Source organism: Sceloporus occidentalis, unplaced genomic scaffold (genome assembly GCF_023333645.1).
Source record: "Sceloporus occidentalis isolate IW3139 unplaced genomic scaffold, rSceOcc1.0.p SCAF_1, whole genome shotgun sequence".
NCBI classification, from domain to species: Eukaryota; Metazoa; Chordata; class Lepidosauria; order Squamata; family Phrynosomatidae; genus Sceloporus; species Sceloporus occidentalis.
In genome coordinates, this window is record NW_028316981.1 from 85,540,723 (window position 1) to 85,559,178 (window position 18,456).

Genomic DNA, 18,456 nt, shown 5'->3' on the forward strand with positions numbered 1-18,456 from the left:
AGTTTATGCTACTAATTCTTTCACTTAGTCTCAAAAGTGCTACAAGATCCCTTTGCATATGCATATGGAATTTGTATGTTTTTTCTCAGACACTACTGCACCATTCGTCTTGCAATCAATGAGTATCAGTGGTCTCTTGATAACACGAGAAAGGAGAACCTAGTGATTAGCCCATTGTTCTAGAATTAAAAAACTACAAGCATTCTCAGCCTTGCTTTGTGGTGAATGCACAGATGAGATACATTTCATAAAACATGCCAATACAGGAAAAGACCTCCATATAGAAGTGATGAAGAATAGCTACTAATAAGCCCTTGATCACCATTACTGCTCCAGCCAGTGCAAGGGCCAGGCCCAAGTACTGAACACAAATGCGATTTAAAATTCAGAACAAAAAGTGAACACTTTTTAAAAGAGAAGAAAAAATCACAGGGGCACATTAATCATTTGATAACTAAAGTTTCATGCACACTTCGCTGTTCAAAAATAGAGCACATATACTTCAAATCATATTTCTGGCAAAGCCAATAAGTGTGCACAGAAGACAAAATGAGGAACACTTTTAAAAATTATACCATATTTGTCTGCCACATAGCCATTTTTCATTTTAGCTGAACATAGCCAAACTATTTGACAGTAAATTCATTATTTTAAGGTAAAGAAAAGTTGTAAAAATATGGAAGACTAAGATTACTATACCTGACAAGAAAACCTGAAAGAGTTTTCCTATAAGTCTCCCAGGCTGCTTCATACATCATGCTACTACTGGCTAGTGATTTCAAGCCATTTAAAAAGCAGCATCTCTTCCCTGCGGTGGAAGGGAACATTTTGTTTTAATATTTTGTTTCTCTCCTAGTTCCACATACAATACAAGCTGACAGGGGGATGCTGCTGTTACGATTGTCTAAATACAGTTTTAGCCATAAAACAGCCTGAAGAGAGGGGGCGTAAGGATGCGATTGCATTGAAATTCAGGCCATATATATATATATACACACACATATATATATATACACACATACATACATACACACAAATGAATGAAGAATGTTCACTTTCTATATGCTTAAGTCCTCAGCAGCTTTTTTTCTTTCAGATTTATTCAAGAGCAAAGGAGAGAAGTATTATTTATTAAGGCCTTATGTGGCCCACAAAGCCCTGACACCCTGCTCCATTTTTTTGCAAGTGAATTTTTGTGTTTTGTTTTTGTTTTTTTGTTTTTTTTGCCTCAAGGTTGGCTTTGACCATTAGAGGCACAGCCGTTGAAACTAGGGCTGTGGCTTCAAAGGATACCAGCTCACTAAACTAGGCCATGAGGTCAGGAGGCAGATGATTCCCTTTTGCATCCAGAGTAATCAAGGATCCCTATACTCAGTCTCCTGCACCGAGTCTCTTGCCTCTACTCCAGCCTATTTTGGGCTGGGTGTTGACATCACACTTAAGCCACAGCATGGAAGGATTTTCCCTCACTCACTGGCTCCAATGTATCTCCCAAGTCGCTATGCTTCCCTTTCTGACATTATGCTCCAATGAGCTGGGCAAGAGGGGCTTTGGGGGTGCTGCTGCATCTCCAGAGAGAATGGAGCTTCCCTCCTTGCCCTGGACTAATCTAGGCATGCCATCCACCCACACTATCTCCCAACATTTGTGAAGGAGGGGGAGAGTTAGGGGAATGAAGAGGGATACATAGTTTCAAGGCCGGCATCCATAGTTTTTTGTGAGTTTTTCGGGCTATGTGGCCATGTTCTAGAAGAGTTTCTTCCTGATGTTTCGCCAGCATCTGTAGCTGGCATCGTTTTTCCAGGCAAGCATTCTCTGAAGATGCCAGCCACAGATGCTGGCAAAACATCAGGAAGAAACCCTTCTAGAACATGGCCACATAACCCGAATAACCCACAAAAAACTATATTTACAGGAACTTTTGGGATAGAAAACAAAGAAAGGTAAGAAAGATATAAGGAGTTTTTCTTAAGGATGTAGGAAGAGATGTAGGAAGAAATGTAACAAAGCTGAGTTGCAGCCTATTCAAACTAAAGGCAGGAACTAGACTGGCATAGGTTGCTCCCCCTCGTGGGAACTCTCAGAAAAGGTTTGTGCGCTCCTGTCTATCAGAGTGAATGGGAGGAGCAAGCCACATAAGGATATTCCACCCTTCACTGCTGGGAAACTGGCCATTCTGCCCAACACATAAATCCAATTACCAGTTATGCAGACTCAAGTAGATTGACTCAGACTCAAGTCATACTCAAGTTCCTTCAATGACTTCCTTCAACTTATACATGAGGTCAACTTATACACAATTATATATGGTATTCATATTTGGAGAGCTGGGTGAGTTAATTAGGGTTCAGGCTAAGTATTCTTGTTGTTTCTGAACAGGAGTGGAAAACATGTGGCATTCCAGATATTGTTGGACTGTGACTTTCAGCAGCCCCTTGCCAGCACAGATGATGGTGAGGAATACTGGGAGTTACATTCCGATAAAAACAAAGGCTGCACAGTTCCCACTCCTGTTTCAGAAAAGAAAATTCACAAGAAGCCCAATGAGGATAGTTTGTTCAGTGGCCAAGGGATACTGGCTGACTGTTTTGATGGTGTGGCAAAGAGCATGAGCATGAGCAGGTACTACCATGGAGGAGGGCATGGGTAACTACCCAACTGGCTGGCACCCTGTAAAAAGGCAACATCTTGTGATAAGTCCACTGGTTAATTTTTATTTCATTTTTTTATTGTGCCAAAGAGATGCTGGGACATTTAAGCCTGTGTGTTTGATGCAAATATAGTGTTGCTAACAATCCAATCTTGTTTTCAGAAACTGTTACATACAAAACTGGACCATGTGAACAGTACTAGCTCTGCACTTGTAGAATACAGACTTGTATAGAAAAGAAACATAGAAAAGAGATCTAGGCCAGTTCTTACTGCAGGTCTTCGGGGTTCTCCTGGTTGCTGTGGGGGATAAAGAATTCTATTCTTCTTTTCCCATCTTCTAGAATCTTCAAGAAATGCGCTTGTATGAATATTACAGAATACAGGAGCACCAGAAGATACTAGTAGCCTGAAAGAAAAGATGTAAGGTGAGATTTTAGGGGGAGTGCAATGCAGTCTACCACAAGCTAAATTCATTCCTTAATCTGCCTTTGGACTGACCGGGGCACCTCTATCTTGTCTAGGTTAAGGTTCACCTTGTTTGGCCTTTTCCAGTCCATTAACCACACACACAATTAGTGCTGTTCTGAATTAATGGATGGCATAGATATGACAACTGCATGCATAGTTCTTCCATCATCCATGAGAGCAACTTAATATTTATTATTCAGTGGCATAGCTATGTTAGTTTGGATCAGTATACAGAGATCATGTAGCACCTTTGAGACTGAAAAAAAGAAGAAGTTGGTAATATAAGCATTCATAGACTTAAACAAATCAACCAGATTAGACAAGGATTAATCTATTTCAGAACAGGCCAAAGACAGGAAATGGCAAAACTCATTAGTGGTTACATATAGCTCCCAGCTAAGACAACTCTAACACATAATCAATGAATGACAACTGATTCTGGACAATGCTGCTCTCTCAAGCGCTTTGGGTGGCAGACCTTTACTTGCCTACAGATAAGCTCCCAGTCTAAAACAGTTACTTACCTTTGGACACACAACACAGATGGGGAGATGGATGCAAGACCTTGCTACAAACCCATATGCCATCTCTGTCTAGACATCTACTCAGGAAATGCCATCACAGGACCTAATCACATCACCCACAATATTTGAGGTACTTTCACCTGTTCATCCTCTAATGGAATATATGCCATCCACTGCCAACAATGCCCTTAGCACTCTACATTGAGCAAAGAAGATAGTCTCTGTGCCAGGGGATAAATGAATAAATCAAACATTACAAATGGGAATACACAAAAACTAGAACACTTCAGTCTTCCTGCACATTCCATCCTAGAGAAATGAACAGTAGTCCTTGAACAAAACAAACAAAAACAAGGAAGACTGGAAAGAGAAATAGCAAAATTGGAATACTGTATATCCACAAACTCTAATCCATTGATAGTGGGCTGAACAGACAATGGTTTCCTGGCATAGTAGACGTATTGTAACACTAGTTACACCTCAGCCTTGTGAGCGCTCTCCTTTCTGGTTCCCAATCAGCAGCACACAAATTCCAATAGCTCCCTCTACCATTCATATGGTTATCTGCTCAGCTTGGCTTTAGCCAACAACTTTCCTTCTTTGTCTCCCAACCATCACCATGGGGTTTGCTTGGCAAGTACCATATTTTCCAGTGTATAAGACGACTGGGCGTATAAGACGACCCCCAACTTTTCCAGTTAAAATATAGAGTTTGGGATATACTCGCCGTATAAGACCACCCCTCTTCCAACGCACACCAAATAAAAATTTTAAAAACATCACTGCATTTACCCCAACTCATTCTCTAATCTTGGCTTGCTTGCTTGCCTGCTTGCTTGCTTGCTTCTCTCTCTCTCTCTCTCTCTCTCTCTCTCTCTCTCTCTCTCTCTCTCTCTCTCTCTCTCTCTCATATCTATCTATCTATCTATCTATCTATTTATCTCTATCTATCTCTATCTATCTATTTCTCTCTCTCTCTATTTCTCTCTCTATATATATATATATATATCATCTATCTATCTCTATCTATCTATCTATCTATCTATCTATCTATCTATCTATCTATCTATCTCCCTCTCTATCTCTCTCTCTCCTATCTATCTATCTATCTATCTATCTATCTATCTATCTATTCTATATATTTCTCTCTCTCTCTCCCTCTCTCTCTCTCTCTCTCTCTCTCTCTCTCTCTCTATGTATATATATATATATATATAATTATATCATCTATCAATCTCTATTTCTCTCTCTCTCCCTATCTATCTATCTATCTTTCTATCTATCTATCTATCTATCTATCTATCTATCTATCTATCTCCCTCCCCCCCTCTCTCTCTATCTATCTATTTCTCTCTCTCTCTCTCTCTCTCTATATATATATATATATATAATCTATCTATTTATCTCTATCTATCTCTATCTATCTATTTCTCTCTCTCTATTTTTTTATTTTTATTTTTATTTACCCCAGGCCTTTGCTGAGGCCTGCAAAGCCTGCCTTGCATGCAGGCAGTGCCCTGGCCTACTATAGGCCAAGTTTAGGGGGCCTGATGCCCACAAACGCCAGCTTCCAAAGTGCTCCAGAGGCCTTTGGAAGCCGGCATCCAGGGAGGCACTCCCGCGCCAGCTTCCAAAGGGCTCCGGAGGCCTTTGGAAGCTGGCAGGACAACCAGGTAAGTGCACTGGGTTCCTGGGGCTCTCGTTACCGGCGTACAAGACGGCCCCCAACTTTTGACCCCATTTTAGAGGGTCAAAACGTCGTCTTGTACGCCTGAAAATACGGTGTCTTCAGAGGGGGTTTGCCATTGCCATCCTCTGAGACTGAGAGAGTTCAACTTGCCCAAGATCGTCCAGTGGATTTACATGGCCAAGCCAGGATTCAAACCCCATTCTGCAGAGTCGTAGTGCAACACTCAAACCACTACACCACACCAGATCAATAACGGGGCTCCTTACATTGTGGGGGATTTTTTCTCCTTAAAGATTTCTTGTATCTTTTCAAACCTCAGGATTACTGCACTAAACCCTGTATCATCTTGCAGGTGAGTGGTATGTCTTTGGCAATAGTTGTACAAATGTGGAAAGACTTGAATCAGAAATACAGGGATAAGTTTGCATTTATATTGTTAACTAATATAATCATGCACGCCACTCCATCAACCAATGATTTAAGAAGTGTATGGCATTTTCTCAAATCAAACTCTGAGTCTCTTGCAACTTTCCCCAGAAACATTGCTATGAACTGTTCTTGATGTTTGCTGCTAACTGTACACAAGTATTCAGGGCAGGGTTACTTGAAAGCTCATGGCACTTGAAAGAGGAAAATGACTCAAGGCCAAGTAGAATACTACTGGGGCAAACAGGAAGGCTCCCTGTGATCCTTCAGAGAGATCTGATCCACTTATACTAGTTATGAACCAAAACTGCTACTTCAGGACCACTGAAAATCTTTTGCCAGCTGAGAGGAGGTGGCTTTCCTCAAAACACAGGCCCCATGGATAAATTGCTTTTAACATCCTTTCTGCTTCAAAGACATGGGGAAGGAATCAAACTGCTATCTGAGAAACACATGCCTACATTCCTGTTGGCCGCTGGAATTCCATAAGATCCTGTCCATTAGTTTTGTGCTAAATCTCTTTTAAGGAAGGGAGGGTGTTTCTTTCCAATGAGTAAGCAGGTCTGTAAATCTCATACTCTATATGGTAGCACCCTCTAGTGCTCCAGGCTGTTTATAACAGAAACAGAAAAGATAGAACAGATAGATAATTTATTGTTATCCATACTTTCTGAACATTCTTTAATGTTTTTATAATTATGAAAGTATCGAAGAGGCTTTTGACAAAAATAATTTTTAAAGCAACTGTTTTTACAATTGTGTTACAACTGTCTGTGAGACAAGATTTTCCAGAAAAAAATTATTTACAACTTTTTCAAAGATTAAGATGTTTTGTTTTGATTTGTTTCTAGTTGTTTTGTTTTAAATATATAAGTGTGTATATTTAGTTCTGGGTATTTGCATCACTATTTGAACATAGATAGTCTGCTTCAATTTAATTGTTGGATTTATAACCTGTATTTGTACCAAAGATGGGTATTAATTTCTTAGGATTCTAGTTCTAAGAACTAACAGAAAAGACAAAATCCACGCTGGTCTCTCTCCTACTGTAAAGTTTTTAAAAATTCCTCTATTTTATTTATTGACTCTCAGCTCACCGTGACCCTTAAGGTGATATACAACAGACAATTTTTTTAAAATCTTATTTTTAAAACTTTTTTTAAACAAACACACAAACATATAATTTATAATCATGGAAGCCCCCCAGTTTTAAGGATCAAAGGTGTGCTGGAAGCTCAAGAGGGATGGAGCCACTTTGGCTGGATTTGTGTGAATAGTGGCCAATCAAAGAATTTAAATTCTAGAATTATTTGTCCAGAGTAAGCAACTAGACATATATTAGTATGTAGTGAGATCTTGTAGCATCTTAGAGACTATGGGGCAAAACAGTTCTCCAGAGTAAGCAACTGGACATATATTGGTATGTAGAGAGATCTTGTAGCATCTTTGAGACTATGGGGCAAAACAGATGAGCAGAAGGGGCAACTTGAAGCCACCCCTTCCGAAGACAGATTGGGGTCGTGGGGTCCTCTTTCAGTCGGGGAAAGGGCAGCCTTTCCCGCCCTGCCACAGCCCAAAGCTACCTTCCAGATGCTGTGGTGGCATGCGGCATGTAAATGTTGCACCACTGCAGTGTCTTGAAGCCTCCCATGTCTCGGTGGCCGCATGACTTCCGGGCAGCTTCATGGTGGTGCCGTGTATAAACATCGCACTCCCAAGCTGCCTGGATGGCAGCTTTTAGAGCAGGGCTGTTCCGGCTCTAACTAAAGAAATAAGTTGGCAGCATAAGCTTCCTCAGATGCGTTTGAGGAAATAGACCTAAGTCTACAAAAGCTCATGTTGCCAACTTATTTCTTTAGTTAAGGCCTATACAGATCAGCACTTTGTGCCGGCCTGTGCGCAGAGTCAGGACTCAGCATCCTGACAATGCTTTCCCTAACTCTGGCTCCATGGTCTCCAAACCCTCCAGATGGTGCGCACCATCATGACGCACCTCCGATGCTGCGTCCAAATGACACAGTGCTGAAGGGGCACCATAGAGTAGTGTTACCGTGGCTATGGCACCCCTTGCCCTCCAGAGGCCAGATTGGGGCTGCAGCATGAATCTGTTGCAGCCCCGATCTGGCCAGGAAAGGGGCAGCCTCCTGCCACCCCTTAGGAGCAATCTGTACAGCCCCCTAGTCTCAAAGGTGCTACAAGATCTCTCTACATACCAATTCTATAGACTAACATTGGTATACCTTTGAATTCTACCTCTATGGACATATATTGCTTATACTTGCCAATAAGTTGTGATATGTTGATATTTTCTTAAAGTTATCCTAGACAGGAAGATAAAACTAAGGCCTGTTACAGACTGCCAAAATAAAGCTGCTTCGGGTCTCTTTGGAGGTATGCTATTTAAATGATGCATGGGTCCTAAGAGTCCGGAGGTCGCGCCAAAGCCACACTCCATTCCTAAGCACTGGAGTGCAGCTTTGGTGCAGCTTCCGGATTCTTAGGATGCATGCATCATTTAAACAGCATACCTCCAAAGAGACCCGAAGCAGCTTTATTTTGGCAGTCTGTAACAGGCCTATGAATATGACTAACAACTTAATACCCCCTTCCACTGAAAGCAAAGACTACCTTTGGTATGCATTACCCCAATTTTCCCTATTGCATTCTATATTAATTGAGCTCAAAGTTCCATCCTTCCTTAGAAATACTGTACTGCAAAAATAAAACAGAAAAAGATCTCTAGACAGCAGTTTGGCTTTCCATGTTCGTTGGTGAAACACCAACCCAGATTTTACTGTGCTATTAACTGGATGAGGCTCAGTTTCACTGGCCAATATTTTCTGCCACACAGCCCCCGCTAGAGTTTTTGAGAGGGTAATGAAAAGAACTGGCAAAACCACTTCTGAATAGTCTTTACCTTTACCTTTAAGCAAACTCTATTAAATTCATGGGGTTGCTATAAGTCTAATAGAAGACTTGAAGGCACTTAAACACTTCATAAAAGGTGCATATTACTGATCCACTAAACTCACCTGATGAGAACACTCAGTTGGGCCACGGATGAAAGCACAGGTAGAGACATGTTATCTTTTAGGTATCCTAATTCCAATCCAAGGAGGACTCCAAAAATCAAAGTTACCATTTTCAAATGTTCCTGGATATAGTGCAGGAGCCAGTGCAATTGACAAAGCATTGGAGTAATAAGCTTAAACTTCCTCATGCAAGTTTGTATTCTGGCAGCTGTATTATGAATTAATTGATAATATCGGAACCATTTTATTTTATTTTAATCTTCAAAATTTAATTTTGATCTTCAAAGACAGCCCTGTATTTAACACTTCACTGTAATCCCAGGGACTGATATTCAAGATACTCAGTCAGAAAGTGGGGACGTCCCAGAGAAGGGTGACCAAAATGGTGAAGGGTCTGAAAACCATGCCCTATGAGGAGAGACTTAGGGATCTGGGTATGTTCAGCCTGGAGAAGAAAAGGTTAAGAGGTGATATGATGGCTATTTGAAGGGATGTCACATTGAGGATGGCGCAAGCTTGTTTTCTGCAGCTCCAGATAATAGGGCCCGGAGCAATAGATTCAAACTACAGGAAGATATTCCACCTCAACATTAAGAACTTCCTGACAGTAAGAGCTGTTTTACAGTGGAAACACTCCCTCGGAGAGTGGTGAAGTCTCTTTCTTTGGAGGTTTTTAAATAGAGGTTGGATGGCTATCTGTCGGGGGTGCTTTGACTATGTGTTCCTGCATGGCAGGGGGTTGGACTGGATGACCCTTGTAGTCTCTTCCAACTCTGTGTTTCTATGATCTGCATTTCCCCATTCATTTGAATACATTCTACCGTAAATCCTTCATCTGGGGTGGGGGATTCAATTGCCGGGGGCCCTGCATATTGGAAAAAGACAGGCGTTCAATCCCATAATACTCAATGGGTGGCAATGTCGGTGCATCACCATTGATTAATATAGGGTAGGCTAATCGATGGAAGCGCCAATCCACAGATGGCTAGCCCACTGATACAACAGACCCACTGTATATGCAAGACTCTATGCCTGCAACCACTTTTGATTTCATCAAGTGAACACATATTTATTTAGGAAAGGGTCCACCCAAGGCTGCGGATTTATGTTCTACCACAATCTAATTTTGCATTTTTCTCTGGCTTTTGCACAAATTTCCACTGATTTTGGTCAAAAAAGCAGGTTGCAATTCATAAATAATTCCATAATAAATTAAACATCTCAAGCCCATTGGTTGTTTTTGCTGCACCATATGAACACACTAGCCCTCTTACATATGTTTTAACATCACTCATCACTAGTTTTTAATTGAAGTTCACTTGATAAGGTTATAGCTTTGTGTTTTTAACTTTGATGTTGGCTTGAGAATTCTGTGGTCAGGGACTGGGAACATTAATTAATGAAGGGAATAGAGATAGCATAAAAAAGTCTAGACATAGCTCCTAACAGCAAAGCTTCTTAAGAAGCTCATTAATGCCACTGTTTCAAGTGCCAATTAATGTTCTTTGATAACTTCATAGTGTAGCTTGAAAACAGTAACACAAGACCTGTACAAATTCAAAGAGGTCATGAGACAGCAGGTGGTCATATTCCAGATTTAAGCAAGACCAAGCCCTAGGGAAATAAAAATGGTTTGTGTATACAAGTGACTTTTTAATCTTAAGGAAAAGCAAACTAACCATTGATGCTAATTACAATCACACTGATTTTGAAAACCTTGATTTAAAGCAACTAAAAACATTGGCCCAATGGTGAAAATGCTTACAGAAACAACAAGTCTTAATATATAAAAACTAGATTAACCAACATCTAGCACACCATCAATTTCAAATGAAATAAATAATTATTTTTAGAGAGTGGTTTTCTTCTCTTTAATATATAAAACAGTCCTCACTTTTTACAACAAGCAGACGGATTCTATGATATTCCCAAACTCAGTGATTGAGAATTATGTTTTTATCAACAGCTTAATGATAAAAGAATCTTCGTTCGTGAAGCAAAGCCAGAGAGAGAATGATAAAAGACCAAAAGTTTTTAAAAAGCAGGAACAAGAAAGAGACTGTTTAAACGAATTAACTATTCACCACTTCATCCAGCCAATTTGAAAGCATGGAATAAAGATGGAACAAGATTTACTGTACTGTACTTAAAGTAATAAGAGCATATGCCTTGCATCTGGAAGTTTCTTTGTTCAGTCCCTGTTCTGTCCAGTTAAAAAGGATCAGAAAGTAGATGATGGAAAAGTCCTTTTCCTGGGCAAGGAACTAAAAACTATAACCTGAGAATAGATAATACTGAATAGACAAACAATCAGACATGTAATAAATCAGCTCCTTATTTAAGGAACTTAAAATGGGTGTGTGACAACAAAGGACAGTATGAGCTAAGTGTGATTTAGAGATCAACATGGTTTATGTCCCATAAAGTTAGTGTACTGAAGAATCCAGTCCTGCAAACTACTCAGAATTGGAAGATCCTGGATTATCACAGTCTCATGGCATTAACAGCACATTGGCATTATCAGTTTCTGAACCTGTTGCAGGGTGGCAACTGTCAAGGGGAAAGGGATCACCTTCCACCCCACCAATGATGAAATGATTTAACATCACTTTGGCTTTCAGTTCAAAGGGGCTGTTTTCTTTTGCGGCTTTGAAATAATGGGAATTAAAAGGACCCAAACTGTCATGTTGTTGAAGTGTTTTGGGTGTGTCAGAGGCAAATTTTTGATGAAAAATCAACAGTTAAAAAGGGGGGTTGCTTATGTCAGAGGACTTTGAGGGTCTCCTAAGGGACATCCAAAACCCAGAAGCTGCTGGTGGTCCACATGTTCCCCACTGCTGCCATATTGTCTTGATGGAACTTATTGGGAAAAGCTACTATTGATTAATTCTGCCAGATCCCATATATTTCAGACCATTTGACATAATAGTTGTGATCACTGTCTGTGAAGGCAAATGCAGAGAGCAATGGGGCCTGGCTTTGGCCTAGCTGGCACATGGACTTACCCTTTCCCCAGACATCAACACTTGGTGAGCCACATAACCTGCAGTGGTACTGAATCTAGTGATCATCATTCAGAAATTGATGTAGCCAACTAACAGCTCTTCCAAAGTGCAGAAATAAAGCAGTTTGACACCACTTTAGTTCCCTTGACTCTATTGTATAGAATCCTGGGATCTGTAGTTTGGTGAAGTATTCAGCCTGGTCTGTCCCTCTCCTGCCTGTGCTGGCTACTGCTGTCTGGGGAGTCAAGGATGAAACCAAAGTTGAAGAGTCCCTCTGGTTATGTAAACACATACACACACCTCAAGTTTTATCCTTGACTTATCTGCGGGTCATGACAAAATCCATAATTTTGGCCTCAAAGCCTGCCCTTGACTTATACATGAAGTCAACTTATAGTTGAGTATATATGGTATGTACCACCCTCTATCTAAAGATCTCATTATTGACATTGCTATCTTTGTTGTTTGTCCCAAGTACCCAACTGTTTATATCATACAAGCAGACTGTTCCAAAGTGTGTTTACAATTATAGTTTAAGCCTCCCACTGCCCACTTATTTATTTCGTTTATTTCATTCATTTTTATCCTGCCTTTGTCCTGATAATGGAACGTAAAGTGGCTAACACCATATTTAAAACACAAATTACAACCAATGGGAAGGCATTAATAAAAATATAACATAAGAGTTAAAAACAATTAAACAAGTTATGAAGTTAAAACACTAAACATTAAAAATACTAAAATGTACTAAGACTATATGAACTGCACAGCATTAAAAGCCCAAACCTATTTTGTTTGTAAAAGCCTGACAGCACAGAAATATTTTGACCTGCCATTGGAAAGAGACCAAGGACAAAGCTATCCTGGCACCTCTAGAGAGCCTGGGAGCAGCCACCAAGAAGGCCCACTCTCGCATCCCCACCAACCATGCTTGCAACGGTGATGGGACTGAAAGACAATCCTCTCTTGATCACCTGAGCCAGCTCAGGAAGGGAAATGTGGTCTGCCAAACAGCCTGGACGTGAACCATATAGGGATTTATAGATCATAACCAGCGCTTGAAATTCTGCCAAGAACAAACTAGCAGCCAGTGAAGCTGTTTCAACAGGGCCATAATGTGGTCTCTGTAACGCACACCAGTTAACAGTCTGGCTGCAGCTCTTTGGACCAGCTAAAGTTTCTGAATGCTCTTCAAAGGCAGCCCCAGGTACAGAGCATTACAGTAGTCCAAATGGGGTGTAACCAGGGCATGTACCACCAGAGCCAGATCCGGCATCTCAACAAACAGCAGCAGTTGGCGCACAAGCTTTAGATAAATTTAAAATTTTAAAATAAATTTAAAAATTGAAATTAATATCAGTTGTCTCTATCCACAGACTCTAGTCTATGAAAGTTCATGCTACCAGCTTCTTTCTTTCAATTAGTCTCAAAGGTGCTACAACATCCTTTTGCATATTAATGGCAACACAGTTTGCAGAACAGTCTGCTTCTTATAGGCAACATAACTTTAGGCAAGGGGATTCCCAATGAAACTCTGTTGGGCCTTCTCGTGCTTCATCATTATATTTACCTCACTCTAGGATGCAAAATTCAAAACAAACACACAAAAACAATTAAAAACTGAAATAATTTGCACATGGTTAGCTGCATCAACTGTTACCAGAAAAGCAAGGAGTCTTTTGATCATCTAAATTCCAGAGCCGAAAGACTAACAAAGGTATTTATTATGGCATAAGTTGCAAAGGGGAATATTAGCAGGGCACAAAAAATGAAATGCAAGAAAAGAACTAAAGCTTAAAAGTATGTGAAATAATTAGCAACCATTTACAAAGTCCAGAAGAAGATGAACAAAGGAGAACAAAGCATCTCCCAAATATCAGTGAAGGAAAGAAGAGTTGACTAACCCATTATTTCTTTCTTCTGTTCCCAACCAAGTGTTGATTTGTATCTTGACTCCACAAACACTTCCATCAAGATAGGCAGTTTGTTATTGTTGCGAACATGAAAAGGGGTCTCACTACTCCTAAATGTGTATCCACAAACTCATCATAGAATAGGAGAGTTAGAAGAGACAACAGGGCCATCAAGTCCAACCCCCTGCCCTGCAGGAACTCACAATCAAAGCAGGAAAGAGGAGGAGAAAAAGGAGGAGGAGGAGAAGTAAAGAGATAAATAGTAGTAGTAGTAGTAGTAATAATATCAACCTTCCCCCCTCTTCTGAGTCTTTAGGTTCTTCTGAGTTGGAGGAGGAAGGCCAGGGATAGGAAAGAAGAAGGAAAAGAAGGCAGCATATTCCACTGCCAACAGCTCTTACTGTCAGGAAGTTCCTCCTAACGTTGAGGTGGAGTCTCTTTTCTTGTAGTTTGCATCCATTGCTCCATATTCTAGTCTCTGGAGCAGCAAAAAACAAACTTGCCCCATGTTCAGTATGACATCCCTTTAAATGTTTAAACAGGACTATCATATCACCCCTTCCAGGCTAAACATACCCAGTTCCTTAAGCATCTCCTCATAAGGTATGGTTTCCAGACCCTTCACCATTTTGGTCACTATTGGGTTGGATGTAAAGTCGAAGGCTTTCATGGCCGGCATCCATAGTTTTTTGTGGGTTCTTTGGGCTATGTGGCCATATTCTAGAAGAGTTACTTCCTGACGTTTCACCAGCATCTGTGGCTGGCATCTTCAGAGAATGCATTCTCTGAAGATGCAAGCCACAGATGCTGGTGAAACGTCAGAAAGAAACTCTGCTAGAACATGGCCTCATAGCCCGAAAAACCCACAAAAAACATTGGGTTGGACATGCTCCTGCTTGTCAACATCCTTTTTTAATTATAGTGCCCAAAACTGTTCAACACCAGTTTAATTGCCATGGCTTTTTCCTATGAAATCCTGGCTTTTATAGTCTGGTGAGGCATTCAGCCTGGTCTGCAGTGTGGGTACACCCTAAGACTGAGAGAGATTTGCTGATACTTTCACTTTCATGGGTTGGAGCCCAGTTCACCAAATTGCACCTAAGCCACCCTAAAAAACCGATTAAGTCTTCCAGAGTTTGAGGGCCACAAGAACCACCAGGGTGAAGTTTCTCACCTGCTTGCCTGGATCCAGCTGCTGACGCTCCATGCTTGTGTTGCCGCTGGAAAAGAGAAAAAAGAAACATTAACCATCTTGGTGCTGCGTGGTGATTTGTAGTGTTCTGTAGTCACTGCAATATTCTGCATCTCCTTTTGCAGGGGGATGGGAATGTACACTTGTCCCTCCATATTCACTAGGGTTAGGGGCACAAGACCCCCATGAATATGGAAAGATTGCAAATAACAAAAACACCCCTGTTTTTACATGAGATTAGGACACCTCTCTGGGAATCTCAGGTCCTCCGGTGCAACTCTGTGGTCAACGTCCGACAGACACTGACCATAGAACTGCGCTGGAGGAGCTACATATGGCTAGTAGAGTATTCTCTCTAGGGATCTCTAGGTCTTTCAGTGCAACTTTTAGTTAAAGTTGACCATAGAGGAGCACTGGAGGACCTAGAGATTCCTAGAGAGAACATATTAATCTAATCCGCAAATATCAAAGCCACAAATACGGAGGAACAAGTGTATATTGAATATAGAGCCAGGGTGCTGTGCTGGTTTGATGTAATGACACACTACTGCATGATGCAGTGTTTTGAGCACTGGACTAGTCCCAAATAGATTGCAGAAACAATCCAGTTAGAGGCTGAGTTAACTCCCTTGGCTCCATGCTAGGGAACCCAGGGGAAATCTAGTTTTGTGAGATATCAATGCTTCTCTGTCAGAGAGAGCAATGCTGCCACAACTATCCACAGTTCCCAGGATTCCCTAGCACTGAGCCAGGGCACTTAAAGCGGTCTCGAACTGGATTGTCTCTGCAGTGTGTGTTTTGAACCTAGGACTCTGGAGACCAGGGTTCGAATCCCAGGTGAGCCATGCAATCCCATTGGGGGGGTGACCTTGGGCAAGAAGTCACACTCTCTCAGCCTCAGAGGAAGGCGATGGCAAACCTCCTCTGAGCCAGTCTTGCCCAGAAAACCCAAGGATTGGTTCGCCTTAGGATCCCCATGAGTCAAAAATGGCTTTAAGGTGAAGAAGAAGAAGAAGAAGACGCAGTCTTTGGGGCAGGGGCCACCAAAACCCCACCTGAGGCCCCACTCACCCTTGAGCAGCAGCGCCGCCGCCATCTTAGGAGGGAGCCCTCCCGGCTGCCTTTACGACACATGCCTTCAGCCGCCGTCGCAATTCCAGGGAAGGGGGGCGGGCCGTTTGCGACCCCGCGGCGGCGCTTTACGGCAGCGTGTGGCGAAGAAGCGGAGGCTGAGGCAGGCATGGCGGGCTCTGCCTCCGCCGCCGAGAGGGTCCTGCCGGCCTCCCCCAACTGGTACTGCAGCCGCTGCAGCGACGCCTCCCGCGACGGGGCCCTCTTCGGCTTCGCCTCCAGGAACGTCGTCTGCCTCTTGGAGGTCCGAGCAGCGGCGCCCGCCTTCCGCGGTAATGCCTCCAGAAGCTGGTTTGGGCTGCATCCACATTGGAGGAATAACGCGGTTTGGTAGCGCTTTCGCTCTGTCTGGCTCAGAGCTATGGAATTCTGGGAGTTGGAGTTTGTTGTGGGCCCAGAGCGGAGCGGAGCTCCCAGAATTCCATAGCAAAGAGTGAGACAAAGAGTTAAAGCTTATGATTATGGAATCATGGGATTTGTAGTTTTTTTGGGGGCACTATTCTTCTCTGCCAGAGAAGGCCAAAGACCTTGTAAATGTACACATCCCAGACTCCCAAAGGCTGGAAGTCACGCCAAAGCCATGCTCATGTCCTAAGGACTGGAGCGCAGCTTTGGCGCAGCTTCTGGCCTCTTAAGACGTGTGTGTCGTTTAAACAGCATAGCTCCAAAGTGACCCAGAGCAGCTTTATTCTGGCCCGTCTGTCTGGGCCCTTGGTTTCTAGGGAGCGTTCTGCCTTGGTCTGTTCTTCAACCCAATCTTGTGTTTATACGTGAACTTAAAGCAGTGCTGCTGGATAGACTCCTGATGCGATCCAACAGGAAACTCCTTAGTTACCTTAAACTTGGAATCTCCTTCCTTGGAGGTCTTGGATGGCCATCTGTCAGACACGCTTTGATTGAGAGTTCCTGCATGGCAGAATGGCGTTGGACAGGAGGGCCCTTGTGATCCTATGACTAACTCATATGCACAGAATAAAATGCTATTATGTTATGCATGCACTACATATTCCTAGCATTGAAGTATGATTCTTCCACATTACATTAGTACATTTTGGTAAGACAGGGTTTTACCTTGGGCCTCAGGGAAGGCAATGGCCAACCCCCTCTGAATCTTCCCAAGAAACCTCCATGACAGGTTCACTTTAGGGTTGCCATAAGTCAGAAACAAGTCAAAGACACACAACAACTATAACAACAGAATAGGTTAAATCAGTTTGGGAATTGTAAGAATATGTTAGGCGTGAAATCATTGATTCCTTTTAAATGTGTTCTAGAGAGCAAAAATCTGCTTGTACCTTCCTTAGCATGGGGCATGCAATAACTTCACATGTAAACTATGAAAACAATTTTGTAAAATGTGCAAAAACAAAATTAAGAATGAAATGTAGAAGTTTTAAATCATGTGGGAATAATGTGGTCCTCAAGATGTTGTTAGACAGCAATTCTCAGCAGCCGCTTGTCAACATAGCTAAAAGTGAAGCGTGCTGGGAGTTAGTTCATCAGTAATTGGAGCACTACATGATTCCTAGTTTATTGTACTTTTCACCCTTGATTTAAATGTAATTTGAAAGTACTGTTTATTATATGCTCTGATGTTTTGGTTTTTTGCATGACAGGGGAGCTAGTTGGCCATACTGAAAGAGTTTCTGGCTTCTCATTTTGCCCCTATCCTGGTCAAAGCTACTTCTGTGCCAGCAGTTCTGATGATGGAACTGTCAAAATCTGGGATGCGCGCACCCTGATTGTTATGACGGAACATACGCTGCATCAGGTAAAACATTCACCTGCACAGGTGTGACTGCAGAACGGGCAGATTTGGACTTCTTTTGGTTTGGTAACAGACTTGTCAGCGGTAAAAGCCTTAAATAACCAAGCACTAAGTCCTTTTGTGATGGTTGGATATAAGGAACACGGAAACAAACTGTGCTTGATTTCAGTGGTGTTGATTTCAGCACATGTAAGTGTGATAGACTGCATTCTTGAGTAAATGTCACATTGCTGGTTTGTTCAATCTCATTGCCAATCTTTTTCTCTTGTATCCTTCCTTGCTACCTTCGGTTGAATCCAGACTGAGGGACAAAACAGACCTCCCCGAAATGGCAACTGCAAGCCACCCCTGACAAAACCAGATTGGGGCCATGGCAACCACATGCTGCGGCTCCAATCCACCTTTTTGCCAGCCGAAAAGAGTGGCAAAGAGTCACTCCTTTTTGCGCCAGCAAAAAGTGGGCTTTTCCGCCCTGTCATGGCAGGAAGCTGGCTTTCAGGCTCTCTGGCAGTGTGCAGCATATAAATGGCATGGCTGGGGCCCATGTAAATGGCCAGAAGGCTTGAAACTATACCCCCAAGCCAGCTGGAAGCCAACTGGTCTTTTCCAGCCTCTAGTAATGTTTAGATTATATACATTGATTTCAATTATACAA

At 42.1% G+C, this 18,456-nt stretch overlaps 2 protein-coding genes across 4 annotated transcripts in view; one reads left to right on the top strand and one right to left on the bottom strand.

The window, feature by feature from the left end:
• LOC149321746 (large ribosomal subunit protein uL22m-like) overlaps window positions 1–16,050 on the bottom strand; it is a 30,336-nt gene extending 14,286 nt beyond the window's left edge. The window contains exons 1-3 of one of the 2 annotated variants that reach the window (XM_089527930.1): window positions 15,974–16,050; window positions 14,885–14,930; window positions 2,923–3,058 (exon numbers count right to left, since the gene is read on the bottom strand). In XM_089527930.1, the coding sequence (XP_089384056.1) occupies window positions 2,923–3,058; window positions 14,885–14,930; window positions 15,974–15,998 (207 nt within the window). In that variant the 5' untranslated portion in view covers window positions 15,999–16,050. Of the gene's footprint in view, window positions 1–699; window positions 809–2,922; window positions 3,059–14,884; window positions 14,931–15,973 lie in introns of those variants that run through there. The other variant, XM_089527938.1, reaches the window with a different exon arrangement.
• An 89-nt stretch (window positions 16,051–16,139) lies between these two features.
• The window catches only part of GEMIN5 (gem nuclear organelle associated protein 5), a 45,283-nt gene continuing 42,966 nt past the window's right edge, over window positions 16,140–18,456 (top strand). For both annotated transcript variants that reach the window (XM_089527886.1, XM_089527896.1), the window contains exons 1-2: window positions 16,140–16,305; window positions 17,650–17,804. In XM_089527886.1, coding sequence (XP_089384012.1) covers window positions 16,143–16,305; window positions 17,650–17,804 — 318 coding nt within the window. In that variant the 5' untranslated portion in view covers window positions 16,140–16,142. The remainder of the gene's footprint in view (window positions 16,306–17,649; window positions 17,805–18,456) is intronic.